The following is a 26,059-nucleotide window of genomic DNA, read 5'->3' as shown; positions in this document are numbered from 1 at the left end:
CCATTACTATTAGGGAATAAAATGTTTTGAGTACTGAAATTGTATAATTTATTCTATGTTGTGTGTTTATCATGAGTGAATAAAAAGGAGACTAATGCATCAGTGCTGAGAAGAAAACATCCTGCAGCTCTTTTCTGCAAACCTACAGACGGGATCAAAGGAGATTCACAAGCAGTTTCACAATTTGCCTATGCTACCAAGACGACATAGAATATTACTATAAGACTGCAACATGAGACCAACTTCATACAGACACGGCTTGTAGTATAAGCTGCTGTCCATTCAAAATAGAGTATTTCAGAGAAAGAAGCTAATGTATGTTCTCTCTCACACACACCCACACACACACACACACACACACAGGCTTGTGAATGGGATGAGCAGTATGAAGCCTTATCCCAGCTCTAGAGTGCTGTCCGTCAGCAGTTCACGCTCCTCACCGAACAATGTCCATGGCCTGATAGACGATGTCCGACTGGTCCACGGCGATGACCTTCCGGGCCCCGCTCCGGGCTGCAAACATGGAGAGGATGCCTGTCCCACAGCCCACGTCCAGCACCACCTGCAGGCCGGAGGGGGAAGTGCACGCTTTACTCCTGACCTCAGTCAGCCTTCAGCCAGCCCCACGGAGAGACTGCTCCCCCACGGACAGACTGCTCCCCCACAGACAAACTGCTCCCCCACAGAGAGACTGCTCCCCCACAGAGAGACTGCTCCCCCACGGAGAGACTGCTCCCCCACGGACAGACTGCTCCCCCACGGACAGACTGCTCCCCCACGAAGAGACTGCTCCCCCCACGGAGAGACTGCTCCCCCCACGGAGAGACTGCTCCCCCACGAAGAGATTGCTCCCGCACGAAGAGACTGCTCTCCCCACGGAGACTGCTCCCCCCACGGAGAGACTGCTCCCCCACGGAGAGACTGCTCCCTGTTTACTCCAAATAAAGAGGAAATACCAATTTTACGGGATATACATGTCTCACCTGCTCGCCTGTTGGGGGTTCAGCCCCTTCCGTGAGTTTGCCACAGGCACAGGCACACACACACACACACACACACACACACACACACACACACACACACACACGTGTACCTACACATACATGCTCTCTCACACACACACACACACACACACACACACCCATGGATGGACACACATACATGCACACCAACACATCAAGACCTTTTATAGCTGGTATCAGGTATATGCAGGAATAGATGTATTCTGACAGTGGCCCCCCAAGGTACTTTGGGTGTGAAGACCAGTTTCCCTGAATGAATCAGAAAAATCTAGAAAAAAATCTCTGCGTCTCAATGGAAGGCCGCTGTAAATCATAATAATGGGGCCTGATTGGCCAACCCCTCATCCCAGGAGACAGTCTCCCGATGGTCAAGATAATCTGCCCTCCCCCCGACCCCCACCACCGCCCCCCGTCGTTCAAGATCAACCCCCGCCAGCCCCGCATCTAAAAGGGTTTCAACCGGCTGGTTGTCGTCGTGGTGACGGATGACCATGACTCTGGCGTTAGCTACCATACCGACAGCCCGGGACATGTACCCCCCCCACCCCCAACCCCCAACCCCCAGCCGCCCCTCCCCGTTATCAGGGCTGAGCAGTCCCGGCCTGGCCCAAAAGCGGTTTGGAGCGTAATAAAACCGGGGCGCATTAAATCAAAGCGCTGTCAGAAGCACCAGCGCTAGCCCGGCTAGCGGCCCCGGCTAGCGGCCCCAGCGGAGCCTGCGGTGGGAAGCTGCCCGTGGGGCGGACCTCCAGGCCGTCTGGCCCCCCACTCACCTTGCCCCTGAACACGTCCGGGTTCAGGTACGCAAAATCCCTGTAGCTCTCCGTGCGCACCTTGTCCTGGAACAAGAAGAAAAAAATACAAACTTTTAATAGCCATAATAATAAGAACAAAACAACAATACACCTCAGCTTTAACGTGAATAGTCTGTGTATTGCATCACACCAGCATGCAGAAGGAAAACTCAGCGAAGCAAAACTTGTATGCTGTGGGTGGCAATGCCAATTCCACCAATATTTCAGGTCCCTGACTTACGCATATATTAATATGAGCCATTTCTTTCAACCCATATCTTGTTTTAAATTAATTTGCTATATGCCAGGTATAAATATCTCCAATTGCAACGGATGTAGAATAAGCATGTAAACCTACTGGGCCTAAAAATGTATTCCTTGATCACCAGACTTATAAAACGTGTTTACTCTGTCAAAGAACTGCCAACGTTCACCCATTCGATAATAAAAACCTCAAAACGTTCTGTCCGCCATCCAAGAAGCCGCAAGGGCATAAGAAATTGCGCTGAACCTTCCGGCTGTAACGTACCGGGGACGTACCATCATCGGTTAAAGCAATTACACTTTAGTCAGTGCCGACACTTTATCTGAGGTAGCTGCGAGGCGTTGTAAAAACTAATAAACCGCTGTCTGAAAAAAATCCATATTTCCCGCGACGCACGCAAAAATAACGGCCAGCTGCGACTCATCACGGTTCCGGGAGGCTCGAAATAAAACAGCACGTGCAACCCCATTTTAATTTCTGGACCTTTGTCTTCCGTTTCTGTTTTACACTTCGTCACTGCCGGTTACACAGTAATGTTGTAGGGTGTCAGCGTGATACCGGCACCGGAACGAGCGCTGATGCTAACCGAGTCCAATGCGCTGGATCAGCGCTTATTTCACACGAGCCCGTGTTGTTAACTGCGGGGCAGATGGCGAAAACGTTATGATTTGCAGTTTCGCCCGTAAGCTTCGTTTTTAGCTGAAACGAATCGCAGCCTTTATTCGGTTGTGATATGCGAGTTTGTTCTTCGTAGATAACAGACGGCCAAACGTTTACCGATATGTAGCTTTAAATTAACAAAATGCAGACGAAACGCGTAGGTAATACAGATGCAGGCGCATGTGTAGGTATGTATTCACCCACAGTCTGCCGACACGGACTTGACAAGAGGCATTGGAGTCAGGTCCAGAACAGCTAATTAACCTGCCAATCAAACTCCACAACTCCTTGTGGCAGGGCCACATGTCAACACTACTGGGTTCTTTAATTACATACCATCCCAAACTGTACCCAGCCGGCAAATAATTAGCTTTAGTTAAGGTCAGCATCCAGGTTCGTCCATTTACACCTGAAAACATGAACCCATAAACGAAGCGCAATAGAGTGCAATACGCTCTGCAATCTAGAAACCACTTCCATTACGGATGTATCAGAAAGGGCTGATTTCATAATGACCGTGTTTCTAGAACAATCCTCTCAGACTTGAGGAGAAGACACAGTTTCATGGCGTGACAGAATTAAAAGTGTAAAATGGCTGCAGCAGAGAAGGCAGAGACCAGCGGACGAGCTGAAGTGGAAGTTCCTGCTGGATAGGGAGGAAACAGGGAGGTGGGACGGGGGGGGGTTTGGGAGGGAGGAGTTAAAACCGCGCATGTCTCTCTTTTTTACGGGGTCCTGTGCGCCAGCAGGAGTCGTTTTCGGGGTAAAAAAACCGCTGACGTCTCTTCTCCAGAGGCTACGCGCGGAGGCGCGGAGCGGACCGCGTCACGCTTTCTCCCGCACTGATGGCGGCAAACCGTGGCGCCGGGCGTACACAAGCGAACGCCACCAATCATGCGGAAGCCAGCTTCCTTCAGGGGAACCGTTAAAAGTTACGCTGCGTCTGAAAAAAGACACGGCTCATAAATATTTACGGCTGCTCGCGGAACGGGAAACGTGGGCGGACAGCGGCAGAGCCGCGCGGGCGTACGGTCACCGTGACGGGGACGTGGGGTCGTGCTGGAGCACTGTGAGCGTTGAGAGAGTCGCCCGCACCTTCAGCATCTCCTCGTGGATGGCGTAGTGGCCGTAGGAGCTGAAGTAGGCCTCGTCCTCATCCTCCCGCAGGTCCGCCACGGCCCCGCCCACGCTCACGTCAGCGTTCAGCACCAGGCCCTGAGCGAGCTGCCTGCCATCAGTCACACACACACAGCCTTGAGGCAGGGCCGTGAAGAGGAGCCACTCTGCGGCAGTGGAATTTTCCCTCTGTCAAACCGACGCACACACACAGACACACGCGCACGCACACACTCACACACACACACACACACACACACACACACACACGCCCGCACACATAAACGCACGCATACGCACACAGGCAGACATATGTGCGCGCATGCACACACACACACACATACATACACACGCATACACACATACATACGCACGTACACACACATACACACGCGCACACACACCACCCCTTCGCCTTTATGAGCTCAGTAGCTCCTCCTGGTGGACAAGCTGGAATGCAATTCCATTGAAATGGACAGTTAATGAGCTACACAGCACCCTCTGCTGGTGGAAGGGTGGAATGACTGATTGTGAGCGATTTGAGTGATGCAGAAGCAATCAAGCCTGTGCTCTGAGACCAATGCTGCTGCTGGTTTTCATTCTTCCTGTCTGGTCCCTGATTAGGGCGGCCTGTAGCGTAGTGGTTAAGGTACATGACTGGGACCCGCAAGGTCAGTGGTTCGATCCCCAATGTAGCCACAATCCGCACAGCCGTTGGGCCCTTGAGCAAGGCCCTTAACCCTGCATTGCTCCAGGGGAGGATTGCCTCCTGCTTAGTCTAATCAACTGTAAGTCACTTTGGATAAAAGCGTCAGCTAAATTACATGTATTGTTATTGTATCGTAAACCTGGGACAGCAGGTGAGTGAATCTCTGGCAATTCGCTGACATCCCCAATTCCTCACTTCCTCAAGGTCAAGAAGAAAACCAGCAGTACGACTGGCCTTGAGATTTCAGCATCCCTGCACCGAGATCAATTTCAGCAGTTGGACTGAGATAAATACACAATATCCATGAATAGTTGTATTACCAATCACAGTTTAAGTAACTGATAATAATGACTATTAACTATTATTTGTTTGTAATGGTGTTAGTAATAGTGTTAGTAATAGTGTTAGTAATGGTGTTAGTAATAGTGTTTGTAATGGTGTTAGTAATAGTGTTAGTAATAGTGTTAGTAATGGTGTTAGTACATTGATTAAGACTGTATTGTTCTACTTACTTTAGCCGGTGCAGGTCCTCCATCGCCCGAGCCAGGGCCTCCTCAGCCCGCTGGGCCCTCTCCTCGGCCCGCTGGGCCCTCTGCATCAGAGCGCTGGAGGACTGGGGGCCCCCATCCTGCTCTCTACAGGGGCCCGGCCCCTCTGCCCCACACAGATCCTCTATGTCTGAGGAGAGAGAGCAGCAGCCTAACACTGGCTGTACAGTACAGTCCTGGAACTGACTCACTAACACTGGTTGTACAGTACAGTCCTGGGACTGACTCCCTAACACTGGCTGTTCAGTATAGTACAGTCCTGGAACTGACTCCCTAACACTGGCTGTTCAGTACAGCACAGTCCAGTAACTGACTCACTAACACTGGCTGTACAGTACATTATAGTCCTGAGACTGACTCACTAACACTGGCTGTTCAGTACAGCACAGTCCTGGAACTGACTCACTAAGCAAAGCTTTCATGTATCTGCACTAAGGATGTGACTAATCAGAAACAGCTGAGAGGCCAACCAATTAAGGGACCAATCAATTTGGTCCCTTAAAATGGGGGGATTGTATAAAAAGGGATGTAATCCCTACACGGATTACTAGATATAGATGTATCAATTTAAAGCTGATAGTCTGCACTTTGACCTCATGTTCATTTCAAATGCAATGTGCTGGAGTACAGAGTGAAAAGAACAGAAATTATACGACAGTCCAAATACTTACAGCCTACACTGTATTTCTGAGTAATATACCCCTTTAAAATAAAATTATACAGCCATACATACATACAAATGGGGTTAGATCCAGTAAAATCTGGTTCACATTATTTGTCACCGGAGGTCAGATTTATCTAACTGTCAGTGAGTGCCAGTTATGGCCTAATATGTAAACCAAAAGAACAGAAAGAGGGTGTACCTTCTTTCACACAACACTATACAAATAGAACATTTCTGGAATTTTTACGATATTTTATGGAAACAGGCAATTCTTTTTTTAAAGAACCCAGTGAAAAGGCTATGCTACACTGAGACACACTGACGACACAGAAATATAGAACTGCCTTGGCTTTCTCACATGACTGAGAAGGAGACATCAAGACAAGCAGTTGGCTTTCATACCGATCTGAAGCAGTGGATCATCTTGAAGTGATGGTCTCATATAATCATCACTCTCCCAGGGTAGAGCTCCTTCTTGGGCAATGAAGAGGCTCTCTCCGCTGCATTTCTACAGACAAAAAGGGATTCAGACCATCACTGCATTTCTACAGAGGGATTCAGACCATCACTGCATTTCTATAGAGGGATTCAGACCATCACTGCATTTCTACAGAGGGATTCAGACCATCACTGCATTTCTACAGAGAGATTCAGACCATCACTGCATTTCTATAGAGGGATTCAGACCATCACTGCATTTCTATAGAGGGATTCAGACCATCACTGCATTTCTACAGAGAGATTCAGACCATCACTGCATTTCTACAGAGGGATTCAGACCATCACTGCATTTCTACAGAGGGATTCAGACCATCACTGCATTTCTACAGAGAGATTCAGACCATCACTGCATTTCTACAGAGGGATTCAGACCATCACTGCATTTCTACAGACAGAGGGATTCAGACCAACACTGCATTTCTACAGACAGAGGGATTCAGACCAACACTGCATTTCTACAGACAGAGGGATTCAGACCAACACTGCATTTCTACAGAGGGATTCAGACCAACACTGCATTTCTACAGACAAAGACGGATTCAGACCAACACTGCATTTCTACAGACAAAGAGGGATTCAGACCAACACTGCATTTCTACAGACAAAGAGGAATTCAGACCAACACTGTATACAGACAAAGAGGAATTCAGAGCAACACTATTTCTACAGACAAAGAGGGATTCAGACCAACACTGCATTTCTACAGACAAAGACAGATTCAGACCAACACTGCATTTCTACAGACAAAGAGGAATTCAGACCAACACTGCATACAGACAAAGAGGGATTCAGACCAACACTGCATTTCTACAGACAAAGACGGATTCAGACCAACACTGCATTTCTACAGACAAAGAGGAATTCAGACCAACACTGTATTTCTACAGACAAAGAGGAATTCAGACCAACACTGTATTTCTACAGACAAAGAGGGATTCAGACCAACACCTTCCTAGTGGATAAGAGAACCTCACTCCATCATGATGTTAGTAAATCTCCATATTTTTCTGATGCAAACTCTTACACTGATATCCAGAACATCACCTGAACTTGCATAAGAGCTCAAACTTTACACATGCAGTGTAAGCTAGAATTTATTTCGCTATTAACAATGTACCCATAGTCTGGTTACAAATGAGGAAAACAATGATAGGTATACATTATAATTACTAGGGACATCAGTTTGTAAATACCACTAATTAAGGCTAGACTGTGACTGACAACAATGATTACAAGGAACACAGATGTATAATTTAGAATCAATAGTGTGTGCATATATATTTTTTTCTTTTTTTGAAAAAATGACATTGTACTTTGGAATTGAAACTGTGTTTCCTGTTTGAATCACTCACCACAGTCCGTATGTAGTTTATAAGCTTGATGTATCCATAGTCATCCAATTCTGTAAAAAGACATTAGAAATGGTCATAAATGTACTAATACACACCTGTGTGAACTGACTGCAGGCTCAGGGCACTATCATAATTATTTTCCAAGGAGCACACGTGCAGTAATAAATCCTAATTAGTAGACATGCTCCTAAATAATTTACTCATTTAGCACAGCTCAGTTTTCAGGAGCAAATGCTCCTAAAACGGGAGCACTGTGGAGCCTTCAGTGTATGTTAAAATCACTTACTGTATATCCTCAACAAACTGGCCACGTCCACCTCATGTTCGGATTTACAGTGCGAGAGCGTGTCGTCAACAGAATTTAACCACCTGATAAAGCAAAAGGGTAAATTCAAGTCAATTAAACTAAAACTCGACGCATGTAAGCAAACAAATACTGTTACATCTGGGCAAAGTAAATGATCTAATATGCATCATTTATAATTACACATATCGCAAAAGAAATGGCAAAAACTCACCTGTCACAAAATAAACATAAAACTTTCAGGTTGCTGTCAGGACTCTCCTCCATCGACTGCCACTGGTCGTCATCACTATCCGACAGGTCGGGAAAATCCTCAGCATCGTTGTTCTCTTTCAGAAGAAAAAAATATTAATTTGCTAGCTGGCGAACCGATTATTTCTAATTCCACGATAATACAATTTAAAACTTATTTTACTGCATTGGTTTTCATAAAGGGACACTAGCTAGCAGCTATGCAGTACAGCCAGGAACCAAAAGCAGCGGATTTTCTTCTGATTCTGATCTTGTTCGCATGCTGGATGGTAATCTAAAATGGGATGCTACTGGTAGCAATACGCTAACTAGACGTTAACTAGTAGCTTGACCCCCCCTTGACAAAAGATCATCTGTTTATCTACAGATGCATGTATATGTCTATCTGCATTACAGTGTCGCATTATTACTTATATATCTAGTTAGACGTTTCACGTGTATTTACCCATGTACCGCGCCATGCTTGTTTCATTGGATAAGCTGCTTCCGGGTCGCGCACAGAGAAAATAAACAGCAGCCTAAGTGTACTTCTACAGAGTTACCACAGGATGTCGCTGTTTGCTGGAAACGATCAGAGAAAATTTACTATTTGGTCTCTAAAAAATCAGCTCACGTGAGCCCTTTCTGGAAGATAAATGGGTCGCTATTTGATTTGTGTTGCCAACCATGTCCGAGCAATTTCACATGACATAAAAAAATCATATTTACCTACTTTTAAGATTAGAAAATGGAAATTTGACATTTTTATATATATTAGTCCTCCCTCCTGATTCCCCCCGTTCTGATATCCCTCTTGTCTAACCCACAAAAAAAATGTTAATGTAAATGTAAATGTAATGTAAATGTAAATGTAATGGTCGTTGGAGCCTCGTCCCTCTCAGCGGAGAGCCTTGCGGGACTGATAGCTGAGGGTTCTTTGTCTGAGAACCCTGTCACTGTTTATGTACACTTCCTAACTCTGTGTTAGTATTCCCGCTTCGTCAGTTGAATGAATTTCCATCTCTTTTTAAGTAATCCTGTTTTGTCAGGGAGATTATAGAGTGTTAATGATTTTCGGGTATTCTTGTGTTAGTAATTCTGCATTGTCAGAGGAGCTGGGATGCTCACTATTTTCGCTTTCTTCTTGCTGCATGTTTGTTGATATTTTATGCATTTCACTGGTTCTAAGTACACGGCTGTTGGAGTTGATGGCCCTGTCAGTGGAGTCTTGCGAACTCCTGATAGCTGAGGGTTCTGTCTGGTGATGTCTATGCACTGCAGACCTCAAGCAGTCATTCCATGCAAAGGATATGCAACCAAATACTAAAAATGATTACTTTATTCTCCATTATGTTAAACTCTCAAATATTTTTCAGTGCCCAAAAATCTACAAAAGGTTTTATAACTTCTAACGGTTAATCTGATATTGAATATTCACCCAGACCATGGTACAATCATAAATGCATTACTGTCAAAGAGATGTGTGTTCCGGAATGTGGCTGTTTATTAAACCGACCCTGAAGAAAGCTCATCTTGATCCTGACAATCAAAAAAACTACAGACCAATTTAAACTACTCTTTCCCCTCTTAAATACTAGAGAAAGCCATTGTTAGTAAAATATTAACTACACGATCAGTAAAAACAAGATTTAGAGCAAACCATAGTACTGACACTGCACTTGTCACAGTTGTAAATGATCTACTATCAGAGTGCAACTCTGTATCTGTACAAGTCTTTACCTAAATAGTTTGACAGTTTAGAACATTTTATTATTTTAACTTTGTGGACAGGTACTCTCTTGGTTTATGTGGTAGAACCCAATGTGTTCAACTGAATGAAGGATTTTCTTAAGTTTCAAATGTGAAATATGTCCCACAAGGGTCAATGCTTGTACCAAATCTTCTCATTGTATATGTTTTGTAATATCAGCGTTGCTGTAGCCTATTCTCTTAAGAGTTGTGTTGTGTGTTCAGAGATGCTCTTCTGCATACCACTGTTGTAATGTGTGGTTATTTGCATTACTGTCACCTTCCTGTCAGCTTTGACCAGTCTGGCCATTCTCCTCTGATGTCTCTCAATAACATGGCGTTTCTGTCTGCAGAATTGCTGCTCACTGGATTTCAACAGTTTCTGAGATACTCAAACCACCCTGCATGCCACCAACAATTATTCCACGGTCAAAGTCACTTTCCCCATTCTGATTGTTGATGTGAACATCTGTAACTGTAGCTCCTGACCCGTATCTACATGATTGTATGCATTGCACTGCTGCCACACAATTGGCTGGTTAGATAATCGCATGAATAAGTAGCTGTAATAAAGTACAAAATGTTCCGAATAAAGTGCTCGGGAGCTTCAGTTAATGTTCACATCAACCATCAGAATGGGGAAAAATGTGATCTAAGTGACTTTGACCATGGAACATGGAAAAAAATCCAGCAGCAGTTCTGCAGTCAGAAACACTTTGTTGATGAGAGAGGTCAGTGGAACAGGGCCAGACTGGTGAAAGCTGATAGGAAGGTGAAAGTAACGCAAATAACCACACATGACAACAGTGGTATGCAGACAAACATCTCTGAACACACAAATGGATAGGCTACAGCAGTAGAAGTCTAAAAAATAAGTATTAAATACCTAATAAAGTGCTGAGTGTATATACAAATAATTAAATTAGAAGTTGGTCACATAATGTTGATTAATAATGTCTTGCAGACAATGCACAGAAAGCAAAGTGACGTAATACATTGCAAGATGAGATATCAAGATGAATCAGAAATCATTCAATATCATACTATATGTATTTGGACCAGAAATATAAATATAGGTACAGTACATTGATATGTAATCATATTTATGCACCATATACAATTGAACTAGTATTTTTGCTGTCAAAGGCAAAAGACACATATGCAGTATATACAGTCCACTATAAAAGTATTAGAACAGCAAGGTCAATTTCTTTGTTTTTGCTATACACAGTGTTAAACCAACATGAAGACCAGAGAACTGTCTTTGGGAGAATAGAAAGCCATTTTGAAGAGGGGGAAATGATCGGAGGCATTGCACAGAAAGGACATAACACTGGCGTACTTAGCAACAGACATTGGACAGGTTGACCAAGGAAAACAACAGTTTAGAACAGAAACATTGTGAGAGCTGTGAAGAAAACCCCCAAAGCATCAGTCAGTGAGATCACAATCTCTACAGGGCAGGGAAGAAGGTATCTCAATCAACTGTTCAAAGACGACTTAGAGAGCAGAGATATAGAGGTTATAACATAAGATGTAAACCACAGTGGTAAGAATCGAGATTACAATTTGCAAAGAAGTACAGAGATGAGCCACAAAAGTTCTGGAACAGGTTTATGGACTGATGGGATGAAGATTAACCTCCGTGATGGAAAGGCCAAACTGTGGAAAAAGAAGGGATCTGCTCATGACCCAAAAACATATGAGCTGTGAAGCACCGTGGAGGAAGTGTCATGGCTTGGGCTTGCATGGCTGCCTCTGAAGTGGGCTCACTAATCTTTATTGCTGATGTAACTGATGGTAGAAGCAGGATGAATTCAGAAACATTCGGTCTGTCAAGTTACCGAGAAATGCTTCCAAATTAATTGAGGAACTACATTATGCAGCAAGACAATAACCCAAAACACACTGCCAACACAACAAAGGACTTCATTAGGGAGAAAAAGTGGAAGGTTTTAGACAGGCCAAGTCAATCACCAGATCTTAACACAATTGAGCATTCATTCCACGTCCAGAAGAGGAGATTGAAGGGAAAAACCGCCTGAAACAGTAGCCTGGAAAAGCATCACAAAATAAGAGTTAGTGAAAATGTTATTTTACTTTCATTTACTTAATACTCTCTCTTCCAATACTTTTGCTCACCTAAAAATTGGGTGGTCTGATACCAAAGCTGCTATGTTCTAAGTAGTTTAACACATCTCGGTGTAAATACCAGGAAATAAAAGCTGAAATTCTGAACGCTTGTCTCGTGTTCATCTTTTTATCTCAACCCCAAATGTATTCAGTGTATTGCAAAAACAAAGGAATTGGCCTTGCTGTTCCAATACTTCTGGAGGGGATTATACCTGCCATTTTAGTTCAGTTATGACACAAAACACACATTTTTGTATACATTATTATCAAAAGGCACTCATTTCCATTCCTGTTCCTACCCAGACAAAGTGTGAACTGAAACTGCCATGAAGAAAAAGCAGAAATTAAACATTTAAAGAACTTAGAACAGGTAAATCTTGAGAGTATTTTTCAATTCTAATAGCATCCCCTTTTGACTTTTAAGAGTTGATTTCAGACAATATTTTCGTGCAAATTTATGTGAGATTTTACCAAGAGATTATTTGACAGTAGTAATTTTGCAGTACAACACAGCAGATGAAACGGCTGAAATGATTGTTTATACATGTTATCACAGATGGAAGAAAAACAGAGCTGCCATATAGCGCTTTAAGCTTCATATCTCAGAACAACACGCCATACAGACAAAACCCCATAACCGTAAGCTCCTGATTGCCAGTGTTATTTCTCATACAGTAAAATGACCAGTGTTAACTGAACTCTAACAAAGGTTACTGTATACTCTGTACTCTCTGACTCTGTATACTCACAGACTCATATACAAAAAAAAAAAATGTTTTTTTTTAATGTAAAAAAAATAAACAATTTGGTTTCAGAAACTGGCAGTTGGGAGTGTAGGGTTATGGAGTTTTGTGTTCTTATGTCTCATGTGGCTTTTCCCAGCTCGTAAATGGCCTTGTTCTCCAGGATCTCCACCTTCTCCTTGCTCTCCAAGAGTGTGTTGAGCACCATGGCTCTCACCACCGATGTGAGGGGAATGGACATGGCAGTGGGGAACACAGCGGACAGAGGCACCAGAAACTTCCGGGCCAACCACTCTGCCGGCCTGGACTCCTGCCGGTCCACCATCAGCACCCTGGGAGAAGAGCAACGGAAGGATAAACACAAAGTGGACATTACAGGCATTTCTCAAGTGCTGGTGGAAAGCGGCTACACTGTAAACGGTAGCAGAATACTTGTACGAGTGTGCCACGTCGGACTCAACAATTGCACCAAGCTTCATTTGCACCAATATCCATTATGATACAGTATACATGGTACTGTAGGTGGGTCCCAACAGATAGATGGCCAATGGGATTGACAAGAACAAGGGATGACTGTTACCTGATTGGTAAGACTGTGGTTCCTTTGTTTTTGGAAAAACATAATAATATGGCGCTGATTCTTGATTCATATTTGATCCGCAACACCTAGTTTGAAAGTTTGATCCGAGTGTGGTGTGACAGGCAAGATGCGATGAAAATGCACTGCAAGCTTTTCGTTTACATGACTTGTGTGACAGGTCAGGGCCTGTAAATGTTGTTCCTACCTAAGAAAAATTCTGAATAAGAGAAAATTGGTGTATACGCCAAGTTTAAGTGATTTAAGAACAAATCTGTTCGTATGAGTGGTTCTTGCATGAGGCCCAATTTTACTGTGCTCCACACTTTGACTCTCAGGAACAGTAGTTCTTTGGCTTGTCTCCATATGTGAACCGTTTTTAGTTCTTCATGAAACCCTCTATGGTAGGTGAGAAATGTGTGGAAAGATTCAGCAATTTTGCCCAACCAAGAACCTTTGAACTAGATAAGGTTTATCCATGGAGACACAGAGGAACCTTCGAGACCCTTTCTTCTGAAAGTGTATATTGCCATTACATCACATCTCATTGCCAGCAATTTCTCATGTACAACGGTCCTCCCATAGGACCCCATTGTACAGTGAGGTGCGTAAGTATTTGGGCAGTGATACAATTTCTGTTTTTTTGTCTCTGTACTCCAGCACATTGGATTTTAAATGAAACAATGAATATGAGGGTACTCTTCAGACTGCTATGTCTTCAGTGTATTTACAGCCACGTCGAGTGATCTGTTAGAGGACCAAAAGTAATTGGACAGTTGGCTTCTCAGCTGCTTCTGATTAGTCAGGTGTATTCAATCACTTCCGTTTCTTCGTTATGGTGAGGATTCTTCATTCATTAACTGTCGATCTCTTCCTAGACCTACCAGCCCCTTGCAATAACTGAGCACACCAGTGCTCTCTTTCTTTGAATGTTCCAAATAAGTTTATTTTGGTTTAGCCTAATGTTTGGCCGATGTCTCTGTTTTTATTTTTTCCTTATTTCTCAGCTTCGTGATGGCTTCCTTCACTGTCATTGGCACAATGTTGGTCCTCATGTTGACAAAAAGCAATAAAAGAGCAGTGTAATGTACACAGTAAAGCGTATTGGTGATACTTACGCAGGCCTGAAGATCGAATACCTTTCGAACCCCAGTTCCCCAACATCCGCCTCTACCTCTCCCTGCAAAAAGAAATGTTTGCGTTCAAGAAAATGTGTACATTTTCTACAAAAATATTCTGTCTGCCAACTTAAGGAAAAATGCGTCCAAACTAATTGGGAGGAACTTCATCATGCAGAAAGAAATGGCCTGCCAACACAACACTGCCAACACAACAAAGGACTTCATTAGGTATAAAACATGGAAGGTTTTAGACTGGCCAAGTCAATCACCAGACCTTAACCCAATTAAGCATGAATTTCACCCCCTGAAGAGGAGATTGAAGGGCAAAAACCCCCAAAACAAACAACAACGGAATGAGGCTGCAGTAAAAAGCCTGTAAAAGCTTCTCAAAAGAAGAATGCAATAGTTTGGTGATGTCAATGGCCCGCAAGCTTGATGCAGTTATTGCAAGCAAGGGATATGCTTCCAGATATTAAGTGTTACTTACTTTCATTTATTTAAATACTCTCTGTACCAAGACTTGCTCATCTAAAAATTGGGTGGTCTGATACCAAAGGTGCTATGTTCTAAGTAGTTTAACACATCTAGGTGTAAATATCAGGAAATAAAAGCTGAAATTCTTGAAAGTCTCGTGTTCTCAACCACAAATGTATTCAGTGTATTGCAAAAACAAAAGAATTGGCCTTGCTGCTTGAATACTTTTGGAGGGGACAGTAGCTTAGACCTTAGTTTCTATGTCTGACCTCTCTTTAAATCACATTTACATTTATAGGTTTATGAAGATTTGGCACAAAGAGTGCATCTTCAGACCGAGCCAATTTCTTTGGTGAGGCTCACAAATCAGTTCCAACCATAGACCATAAAAAAAACAAAAAAAAACGCCCAGTGATTTTTGGGATTAGTTTTTATATGTCAAATGAAGGGCCAGAGTGATTTGTGTACCTTTACTCTCAGGTAGAGAAAGCTGCTGCCTTTTTCAGCTCCTTTGGAGGACTCCAGGTTGAAATGGCTGCAGCCTCCTGCTTTAGCCAGCTGTGCAGACTTTAAAACATAGTCGTGATCGACGCGTATGAAGCCTTCCTGAAGAAGATATAAAAACAGTCACTTCTGCTATAATGTACTGCAAAGCAGACCCGTTTTAAAGCAGACAATTCACTACTGACATTCACTGGACTCCCCGTTATGTAATATTTCTCAGGATGGAGTTACAGGAAATGCATGATGGGAAATGTAGTATTATGCCTATACAGCCTAGGACAACACACTAATTTTTAATTATGCTAAATTATCAAATATTATGAAATAACTTCAAATCTATGTTTGAAATACATATTTTTTTAAATACTTGTAAAACTGACAAATATCACGAACAGGTAATAATAATATCACACAAACATATAGTTTCGAAAATAAGGATGTTTTTTAAAGTTTAAGTTGCCCTGCATGCTAACAGTGTATGTAACCGTTTCTCTCTTTTTCACATTGTACCGAGGAGCTGACAAGCTCCCATTGCAGGCTCCAATTGGTGCATTTAAAAAGTTTGGGACGTTAGGGTCTGCCAAACAGAAAAGCCTGGCCTCATTATAATCTCATTCACAGCCCGCAGAATGAAGAGTGGATTAGACCAAGCCCCTAATTATTTTGGCTTTAGTTCTGGATTAGCCCCTCTGTACGGTCGACTCCAATTCACAGGCCGCCATTTTGATGAAATGTGAACTGACATAAATACCGTGGCTCGCTTTCAATCCGATTATGCAGTTAATGCTAACCCAAGCACAGGACGCTGGCGAGCCCCCTTTCCGCCACTCCCGCTAACAAGTGACAGCCCCTCCCCCGGTACACAGGAACCCACGCTACCACCCCATAGCCCCACGCTACACCCATCACCCGCCTCAATGGGGCCCATTCAGAGAGGGGACGCACACACTGCCCCGCGTCACCCTAAATATTGTTTTATGAGTGCCAAATAGACTCGGCGCCCCCCTAAAGAAATTTCACATCTTCTCGCTCGAGCGCTGGGATTTCCACTGCCTTTTTTTTTTTCTTCTTTTTTTTACAAAAAAAAAGAAGAAAAAAAAGGTTAAAGGAGAGAATAGAAAATAGAAAGAGAAAACACGACAATGACCGTCTTGTGTCCCAACCCCTGGAAACAACCCCAACGCCCCAAATGCCGCCCCCCCCCCCCCCCCGGAGAACTCTAAAGGGGCTGTGAGTATGTGTCTATTCTGGTGCAGGACGAAACTTCAAATGCGTACACTCTGCAGGTTCCAGAGCACAATGGCGGACCGGGGCGGGGGGGGGCGGTGCACCGTGCCGTTGACACCACATCCTTCTTCTCAGGAGCAATGCATACAAACAGGCCACGGAAGCCTGGCTACAACAACAGCCAGGGCCCGTCTGAAAGGGAGAGCTTTTCCCACAATCGAGGGGACGCCGCGCCCAGGGAACGATTGGCCCAGAAGCCCCGTCTCCCCCTGAGAACCCGCCGGCCGCGGCCGCCAAGCCCTTCAGAGAGACGCACTCAAAACGCTCCGGCTTCTGAAGTTCGCCAACTCATTTTGCGTGGTGCGCCATGACGAGAAAACGTGAACTTCAAAGTGCCGGAGAATGTAAAATCTAAGAGACCGTACCCATAATTACTCATTTGCTGTAACAAAATGAATCACGTTTTTATCTTCCTTTGCTCCAGTGACAAATGCATCAGGCCATTGCTGCATTGTTTATTCTTCAGCCTTATTATGGCTTCCTTGCCTTTTATGGCACAACCGAGGTCCTCGTGCAGACAAACATCAATAACAGACTCCAAAGGCAATCAACAGCCTAGAATCAAGACTGGATTCTGAATGCTTTGGTAAGGATCATTCTTAAGAACGATCCATACTAGTTTTAAAGAAGGTCTTTATTACTTCCCCTGTGACCTATATCCTCACAAAGGTCAATGTGACCATGGCTGTGTTCGAAAGGGCATATTTAGCATACTACTCATACTACAGTTAAATGAAAATCAGCTTGAAATTTCGTATGAGTAGTATGCTAGTATGCAGTTTCGAACACAGCCTATGACCAGTGAGAAAGAGGCAGAGCGAGAGACCGCACTCCGGGTGAGAAACGTCCGGACTGGTAGTTCGACAGATGGGCGATCACAGAATGAATGGAGGTCAATGGGGTTTTCCCAAAACAGTTCGCTAAACGGGTGATTTCTAGAAAGACAAAATGAAAAGTATTCAAGATTGTCAAGACCCAGTTAAAATGCATATAACCCGTATTGGTTTTGACAATCCAATCCAGACTAGCGCCAGTCAGATGTGAGCCAGTCTGAGCATAACATGATGTAATGTTAGCAGCTAAGATAACGTTAGGCAGTAATGTTAGTTAGCTAAGATAGATTTGGTAACCAGTTACTTTAACCAGCTAGATAGCTAACGTTACATTTGATGACTATTTATCGATTCATTTAACGTTAGCTAATGACTACTATTTGTCGCTACTGTAAATGGCCTGAAAACCACTACTGCGCACGCCTGCTCACTTGCAGGCATTAAAACAATAGGGAAAGGCGCCAGTTCCTATCATGTAAAATCTTTGGCATGTCCGGAAAATACGTCCCGTTTCAAGTTAAAATCATGTGTAGCTCCTTGTTACTTCCAAGAAAGAAAATACAAGGAACGAACTGCTAAACTGTTGCCTCACTGCTCGTGTAAGAGAAGATTGAAGTGGACTGGACGGAACCGGAGCCTCCCTGGGCGATATAGTTTTAAAAATGTGTTGAGAAAAAGCGCTCACTGTTCCCGCTTTGGCTTTGGTTGTTCCCAGGCAGCAGTATCCCACGTCGTGGCCCTGAAAAGCAGCCGCGTAGTCGTCTAGTTTCTCAAAATCAACCACCTCCTGAACCTGAGAAGATACAAACCTTAAATAGAGTATACACACAACCTGCCACTGCAGCTGATATCATGCAATATTTCACCCATTCTTTCTTGGCTTTTCAGCGCATTTATACCACTGTGGCGATATTTTCACACTTCAAAATCATATTTTGACATTTTCTGCGCATTTAAGACATTAGCCCCACCCCTGATTTCCATGTGATATTGACACAATGGTAGTATTAGGTAATAATTATCCCATTATCATGTCAGAAGTGTTGGGCTTTGCTAAGATATGACCATTCATTTTTAATACAAATATGTAGGCTATCAAATTTTCTACTCATTAATTATGTCTGCTGTCTAACTGCTGGTAAATCAGAGGTAGTCCAGTACCTGACTCTAAGCAACGACAGTACTATGAGATACTGGGCTCAAATATAAGTTATATATATTTTTTATAAGAATAGGCACAAAAAACCGAAATTGAGTAAAGAAGCACTGAGCCAGTTTTGCACAAATTCAGAATGGGCACACAGTTGGCCATGGTCTTTCATTCTATGGCTTACCAGGCTTTCGTACGCTTTGTCTTCAAAGGTTAGCTGTCGTCTCCCAATCAGGGTAATCCTGGAGAATATCTTTCCGTTTACAATCTCTTTCAGCAGTTCTTTGCCCGTCTCCCCGGAAGCGCCCACAATAAAACAAGTTTTATTTGTTTGCCTGAAATTCTCCTCCAGGGTCTTCATATCATATGCCATTCTGTAACGAGCAACAAATCTTTTAACTTCATCTATAATTCGCGATTGCATCTTGGCAATGGCCATTTATATTCCTACAGTAGTAAGCGCAAGTAAAGCATGACTCAGCAATATATATAACCAAACGCCTTACTACATCAGTCAAAACTCAAACACATGGCTATCAAATGTTTATCCATAAAATATGTAATCTTAGTGAAGTTCGCCAGGTTAATGGGCGTTCGGTGTGTTCTGGTCATGTTTGCTTACGCTTTAACCGCGTTTTTGTAGCTAGTCTTGTGTCAATTCATTTGATTTCATTTGTCATAAGTCGTTCTGGGCTATTTAAGTCAGTCTAATTTTAGCTACTCTTACCTGGGATACGTTGCTAACTCCGAATTTTCCAAGTGATGAAAAATTATTGCAATGACAACGACTACAATGGTAAACAAGCCCACAACTGCACTACAGCTGCAATCGACAGGTTTCATAATCAGTATTTTATAAACAGTGAAGTGTCAAGGGAGCAGTCGCTTCCTGGATGGTGCCATTATCACCCGGAGTGAGCATGCGCCGAATACGAAACGTATGACACGAAACTGATTTCAAGATTGTCCGAAATAAAGAAATAGACTAAGGTTCCGAAATGCTTTCTGTGAGTAATATACATGTTTGTAGAAATTCGTAATATTGTTATATAAGTGTTATATAAAATATGTCATAGACTGGGCAGAAGTATTTTACAGTTAATTATATTGATTGTAGCCTATGTCTCCAAATGTTGTAGGCTTAACACTATAACAGACACTAACTAAATTGGAAAGATCTCCCGTGAGGCAGCTTGCTGACAGAATAAAATACACGAGTAACTAAGAATTATATGTCAGTCATATATGCGAACTTCAGAATAAAATGAATCGCAAAGAACAACTCCTTCAAGGCAGTGAATCATAGTTTCAGAAATGAATTGTGACCTGTGGAGTTATTGAAAATCTGGAAGCTTAATATATTGACCAACAAATTAGAAAGCAAAAATCTCTACTTTTGTCTGACATTAGATTTACATGTTGGATTTACACTTCCCTGCCAGCAGAGGGCATCATTGACATTGTCCAAATATAAAAGTTCAGTTTTGCCTCCCTGTTTTGTGTCACGTGAGTGGTTTCCCACGAACTAAGTTAGCATACATTGACAGCTATGGTGTACAGATGGAGAAATTGTGCCATTTATCAGTATGTGCTATACTGACTAAAGTGTGACAGTACAGTCATGTCTATGAAATAAAATGTTAATTTACATTAATATTGTATATGTAGACCAACTGATGTTAGTATGTGTACGATACAATTAACAGAAATGTCAGGTGAGTACATTACTTTTCCGCTTATATTTCACTAAGTCTTCCAAAGAAGTCAAAATATACTGCCTAACATTTCACACACATTGAGCATGACATGAAGATGAACCAGTCTCTATATCCATGTCCTGTGCTCATCTGTTACAATCACTTAAGATCAGTGATCGCTGCCAGCACCTGTTTTTCTATCAAAGCGTTTGAGCCGAACATTTGTCTTTGACCTCCTAAATCTGGACGGCCCTCTCGTTTTTCTCATCGAAAATTCCTCTCAGGTTTCGCCTTTCAAATGAATCTGGCACTAAAGAGGATGTGTTCATCCTTGTTACGCAGCTCATATTGTGGGGAACATGCTTTAAGCAAGTCTGTCTTTTATTGGAGATGAGTCATAGCTCACAGATACTGCAGATATGCCTGTAAACTCATTCAGATAAAATTCCTACTGCAGTCACAAGCCTCAGCTGTGTCCACTGACTCATTCTCCAGAAGCCAAGGGCAATCCTATGTGTCTGAGTTATGAAAATATATAGCAATATACTTCATTTAAAACTGTGTTCAATTTGTAACAATTACTATTCTTAGGCACATGTATAAAAAATGAAATCTAAATAAAATAATGAAAAGTTTATAAAATGGGAAAAATTACTATATAGAGCAGTAAGCACAGTAGAAAACTAAATCATATCAATAATTTTTGTGACCACCCTTCACCTTCAAAACTGCATCAGTTCTCTCAGGTACACCGTCCTGCAGTTTTATAAGAAAATGGTCTGCCTGTAGCATAATGTTTAAGGTGCGTGACTGGGAACCGGATAAAAGTGTCAGTCAAATGATTTGTAATGTAAAATAATATGGTGGGTTATACGAAACATGTTGGAAAACATGCGCAGTGCTTCTGCAGACTGTGGCTGTCTCACTTGCTTCTGGCTCACCAGATAATTCCCGACAGTCTTGATCAAGTCTTGATTTTTTTTTTTAAATCTGAAAAGTGGTTCATTACTTAAAATGTTACTTTATTTCACAAAATACAAAATAATCATTGCAACATTTCTTTTTTTGGAAAATGAATGTTTAGAAATCTGAAATGTGTTCTTTTCTACTGACACTTTAATCCAGAAAGCAAACATCTAAAGAAATAAAAACCTAAGACCAAATTTATATATATAAAAAATCTAGGGAATCTATTTTTGCACAGTACTGTATATATTCCAATTATAATTGTACAATTATTACTGTCATTGCTGTTATTGTTATTGCTCTTCTTCTTCTTCTTCTTCTTCTTCTTCTTCTTATTATTATTATTAATAATGCAGTTCTTCCCAAAATGTTTTCCATTTGATATAAAATAAAAGGTGACAAAAAATAAACCCACTAAAAGATGAGTTGACCCTCAAACAACAATAAACAGACACATTTTTTAAACCTTTGAATGATTCAGCAGTCGCATTGCAGACACTAAACAGTGTTTTACCGCAGTCTGTCTGTTCGATTACATGACCGGAGAACAACTACAGCAAACAAAACCAAAAGAAATGTGAGAGACATTTTGATGCTGCAGCCACATGCAGGAACAGCCTTCTTCAGACCGTGTGTGTGCAGCCTTATCGACTGGGCGCCCCTCTCAAGAATAGCTGCTCTTTTCCCAAACCCGCCGCAATTAACCTGAAGCCAAAACAAAAAAAAGAAGCAATCGAATACCATCAATTCAAATCCCCCACCGCTCGCCACGGTGGGCAACATGGGAAGTTGAGCCAAAGCCTCTTAGAAGGATGAGTTGTGATGTCCAGGGCTCTTTGGGCTCTCCTGGCCCCTTAATTAAAGCGAAATGTCACTTCATTGTTCTTAGCAGCGGGTATTAATTGCCGGCAGCAGTGGGGAATCGGCTGCTGACGGGCCCCTGTCAGCTGCACGTGTTGATTCATTGTCATTCATTGATCAGCTGACGGGCTGAGGATCAACGGCCCTTTCTGAGTCAGCCTGGGTGCGAGGGTGGCTCCTGCCTTAATCCTGGTCCCCGTCCAGCCACCTTTAACCCTTTTGCAGTTTTCCAGTTCAAAGTTCTAAGTCAGTGTTCCAGAACTCCATTGCTTTCAATTACCTGTTGTGATTGTGACATCAGCATTAGAATGTTCTGCTAAGGACATTCTAATCACGTATTTGTGATTAGAATGTTCAGTTAAGGACTTTCTAATCACATATTTGTGATTGAAGGGTTAATTATGTGCTACTTTCATTAGTTCATGCCTCATTGGGTTATCAATACCACTCAATAAAGTGTATTGTGAAAATAGTTTTTGTGCATTTTATTTCAGATACTGTTAGGCACATGCACACACAGCACTCACACCAAAGCAGCACAGCACACGCGAGCACATGCAAGAACACACATAGAGTGGCTTCAGAAAGTATTCAAACCCCTTCACATTTTGCACAATTTATTGTGTTGTAGATTTAATTTTAAATGGATAACATTTTTGCCCATCAATTTGCACTCAATAACCCACAATGACAAAGTGAAAACATGTTTTTAGAAATCTCTCATTTACATAAGTATTCCGACCCTTTGCCCTGGCACTCCAAATTGTGGTCAGGTGCATTCTGTTTGCTTTAAGTATCCTTGAGATGTGTCTACAACTTGATCGGAGTCCACCTGTGGCAAATTAAATTGATTGGACATTGTTTGGAAAGGCACACACCTGTGTATATAAGGTCCCACAATTCACACTGCATGTCATTTTAAATATAAATACATTTGCGTATAGATCAGGGCAAGGGTAAAGAAAAAATATATTTTACCCCTTAAAACCATTTCTAAAGCTTTGAGTCTTCCCAGGAGCACGGTGTCCTCAATAATTGTGACATGAAAGAAGCTTGGAACCACGATGACTCTTCCTAGAGTTAGCTGTCTAGCTAAATGGTAAATGGTTGCCGTTTACATAGTGCCTTTATCCAAAGCGCTGTACAATTGATGCTTATCATTCACCCATTCATACACACACTCACACACTCACACACCAATGGTGATTGGCTGCCATGCAATGCGCCGACCAGCTCATCAGGAGCATTTGGGGGTTAGGTGTCTTGCTCAGGGACACCTTGACACAGCCCGGGTGGGGGATCGAACCGGCAACCCTCCAACTGCCAGACAACTGCTCTTACTGCCTGAGCCATGTCACCCCAACTAAACTGAGTAACCAGGCAAGAAGGGCCTTGGTCAGAAGAGTGATGAAGAACCCAATGGTCACTCTAACAGAGCTTCGGAAGTCCTCTGCAGAGATGGGAGAACCTGCCGGAAGAACTGCAATGAGACAAAAATGTAACTCTTTGGGCAGAACTCCAAGCACTATGTCTGGCGAACACTAGGTACTGCTCATCACCTGGCTAATACCATCCCTACGGTGAAGCATGGTGGTGGCAGCATCATGCTATGGGGGTGCTTCTCAGCTGCAGGGACAGGGAGACTGGTCAGAATTAAGGGGAGGATGAATGCAGCCAAATACAGAGGTCCTTGAAGAAAACCTGCTCCAGAGTTCACGCTACCTCAGACTGGGGCGACAGTTCACCTTTCAGCGCGACAATGACCTGAATCAGACAGCCCAGACAATGCTAGAGTGGTTTTGGGACAAGTCTCTGACTGTCATTGAATGGCCCAGCCAAAGCCCAGCCTTAAACCCCATAGAACATCTGGGGACAGACCGGAAGTTCACAGATGTTTCCCATCCAATCTGACGGAGATTGAGAGGATCTGCCAGGAAGAATGTGATAAACTGCCCAAATCCAGGTGGGCAAATCTTGTAGAAACTTACCAAAGAAGACTCAAAGCTGTAATTGTTGCCAAAGGGGCTACTATAAAGTATTGAATTAAGGGTCTGAATACTTATATAAATGAGATTTCAGTTTTATATTTTTATTAAATTACCAAAAAATCTTAGTCAGATCAGAGGAAGTGTACTCTGAATACACTTCAAATTATATTCAGAACATCGCATTCAGTACTAACCATTTCCAGCGATCTTGCACACAGATCATTCTCTGACCGCTATCCGTTCCATTTGAGTATTCTAACATTAATACTAATAATATCATAATTTGTCCTCCTTGGTTCCCCAGTGGTGGAAGTATCTCCCCAATGACAACCACACATTCTGCTCTAACCTTCTACCGCCTCACAAAGACATACCTCACTGTACTTCCTGCCTTCACAGAATCTTGCCAAAGTTTAGTTGGAACTGAGTGTCATGGTCAGGTTGGACCAAAATGAACTTTTTGGCAATGCACATCAGCAGCAGGTACCACCACCTGGGTGGTGACTGTTGGTTGTTTTGCTTCTCCTGGTCCAGGGGCTCTTGTAAAGGTCGATGGAGTCATGAACTCCAGCAAGTATGGAGACATTTTGGCAAACACCTGGTAATAACCCTCAAGCACAAACTTGGGCAAAATGGTCCTTCAGCAAAACAATGGTCCCAAGCATACCTCAAAGTCAACCAAATGACAGCTGAACTGACCACTAAATTATGTCAAATTTGTGGTTGAATTGAAGAGGGCAATCCAGAAATGCAGATGGAAAGATCTGAAGCTGTATAGCTGGAATCTTTATTTGTTAAACATTTTCTGGAAGTAAATGTATCGTTTATAATTACAAGTGTTCTTTAGTTTGATTCCATTAAATTTTAGTAGAAGATTTTCTTCTACTCCCATCCCACTTTTGAGAATTAAAATATAGCTTAGTACTTAATTTATGAATAGTTTTGGAGGGTACTGCATGTCATTAAAAGCTGTGCTTGGACAAACAGTGATGAATTAGAATCAAACCAGGTTGGAACTTGCCTTTTTTGTCTCATTAATTCCCCAGATGCTTTTAATGATCATTTTCATACGTGATTCTTCTGTACAAACGTGATGTTTGCTGTATGAGTGAAGTCAGTGTGTTTACTGTCATGTTTGCTGTATGAGTGAAGTCTGTGTGTTTGCTGTGATGTTTGCTGTGTGAGTGAAGTCTGTGTGTTTGCTGTCATGTTTGCTGTGTGAGTGAAGTCTGTGTGTTTGCTGTGATGTTTGCTGTATGAGTGAAGTCAGTGTGTTTGCTGTGATGTTTGCTGTGTGAGTGAAGTCTGTGTTTGCTGTGATGTTTGCTGTGTGAGTGAAGTCAGTGTGTTTGCTGTGATGTTTGCTGTGTGAGTGAAGTCAGGATGTGATGTTGCTGGCTCTCTGACATGCGGTGCGCACATGGCACCACCGCTGTGGCCTTTTCACGACAGCGTCGGCGAAACAAAGCCACCGCGCGTCTCAGGCCTGGGAGCCATCGGCTCCAAAGCGCCGCGCTAATGATGCCAATTAATGGGGCCTGACAGCACAATCTGCTGGTCATTGTTCCTCCATTTGGGCTCCAGCACGGGCACAAGGCAGCCTGGGACAGATCAGACCCCCGAGGGCGGAGTCCCGCACAGCTGACCCTATTGTCAGGATTAGCTCAATTAAACCTGGCCCCCGCGCGCATGAGCCCGTGTCAGAGGGGCCCGATGATGTGTCATTAACACTGCACTTCCTGACGCTCATCCGGGGACCCCTGGGGAGGAGGGGCCGGAACTCAGCCGGCCGCGTCTGCCGCCTCAACTG

General features: G+C 43.0%; 2 protein-coding genes across 2 annotated transcripts in view; both read right to left on the bottom strand.

Moving 5' to 3' along the window:
- The window catches only part of prmt3 (protein arginine methyltransferase 3), a 46,072-nt gene extending 37,351 nt beyond the window's left edge, over positions 1-8,721 (bottom strand). Inside the window, exons 1-9 of the mRNA XM_061222244.1 lie at positions 8,633-8,721; positions 8,150-8,264; positions 7,918-8,000; positions 7,632-7,681; positions 6,181-6,286; positions 5,079-5,244; positions 3,837-3,969; positions 1,796-1,861; positions 441-562 (exon numbers count right to left, since the gene is read on the bottom strand). Of these exons, the coding sequence (XP_061078228.1) occupies positions 441-562; positions 1,796-1,861; positions 3,837-3,969; positions 5,079-5,244; positions 6,181-6,286; positions 7,632-7,681; positions 7,918-8,000; positions 8,150-8,264; positions 8,633-8,648 (857 nt within the window). The 5' untranslated portion in view covers positions 8,649-8,721. The remainder of the gene's footprint in view (positions 1-440; positions 563-1,795; positions 1,862-3,836; positions 3,970-5,078; positions 5,245-6,180; positions 6,287-7,631; positions 7,682-7,917; positions 8,001-8,149; positions 8,265-8,632) is intronic.
- Positions 8,722-10,946: 2,225 nt separating this feature from the next.
- On the bottom strand, positions 10,947-19,633 carry htatip2 (HIV-1 Tat interactive protein 2). The gene is made up of 6 exons (XM_061222053.1): positions 19,465-19,633; positions 18,922-19,111; positions 18,273-18,380; positions 15,432-15,569; positions 14,487-14,548; positions 10,947-13,123 (listed from the first exon to the last, which is right to left on the bottom strand). The coding sequence occupies exons 1-6, from the start codon at positions 19,578-19,580 to the stop codon at positions 12,913-12,915; spliced, it is 825 nt and encodes a 274-aa protein (XP_061078037.1). The 5' UTR covers positions 19,581-19,633; the 3' UTR covers positions 10,947-12,912.
- Positions 19,634-26,059: the final 6,426 nt, after the last annotated feature.

This window comes from Conger conger, chromosome 15, assembly GCF_963514075.1.
Source record: "Conger conger chromosome 15, fConCon1.1, whole genome shotgun sequence".
Lineage (NCBI taxonomy): Eukaryota > Metazoa > Chordata > Actinopteri > Anguilliformes > Congridae > Conger > Conger conger.
This window is presented reverse-complemented; position numbering and strand designations above follow the sequence as displayed.

Coding starts and splice junctions, on each gene's coding strand:
- htatip2 (XM_061222053.1), bottom strand. CDS start 19,580: ATGAAACCTGTCGATTGCAGCTGTAGTGCAGTTGTGGGCTTGTTTACC. Junction 19,112..19,464: donor GAGTTAGCAACGTATCCCAG/GTAAGAGTAGCT, acceptor TGCTCGTTACAG/AATGGCATATGATATGAAGA. Junction 15,570..18,272: donor CCAAAGCCAAAGCGGGAACA/GTGAGCGCTTTT, acceptor TATCTTCTTCAG/GAAGGCTTCATACGCGTCGA.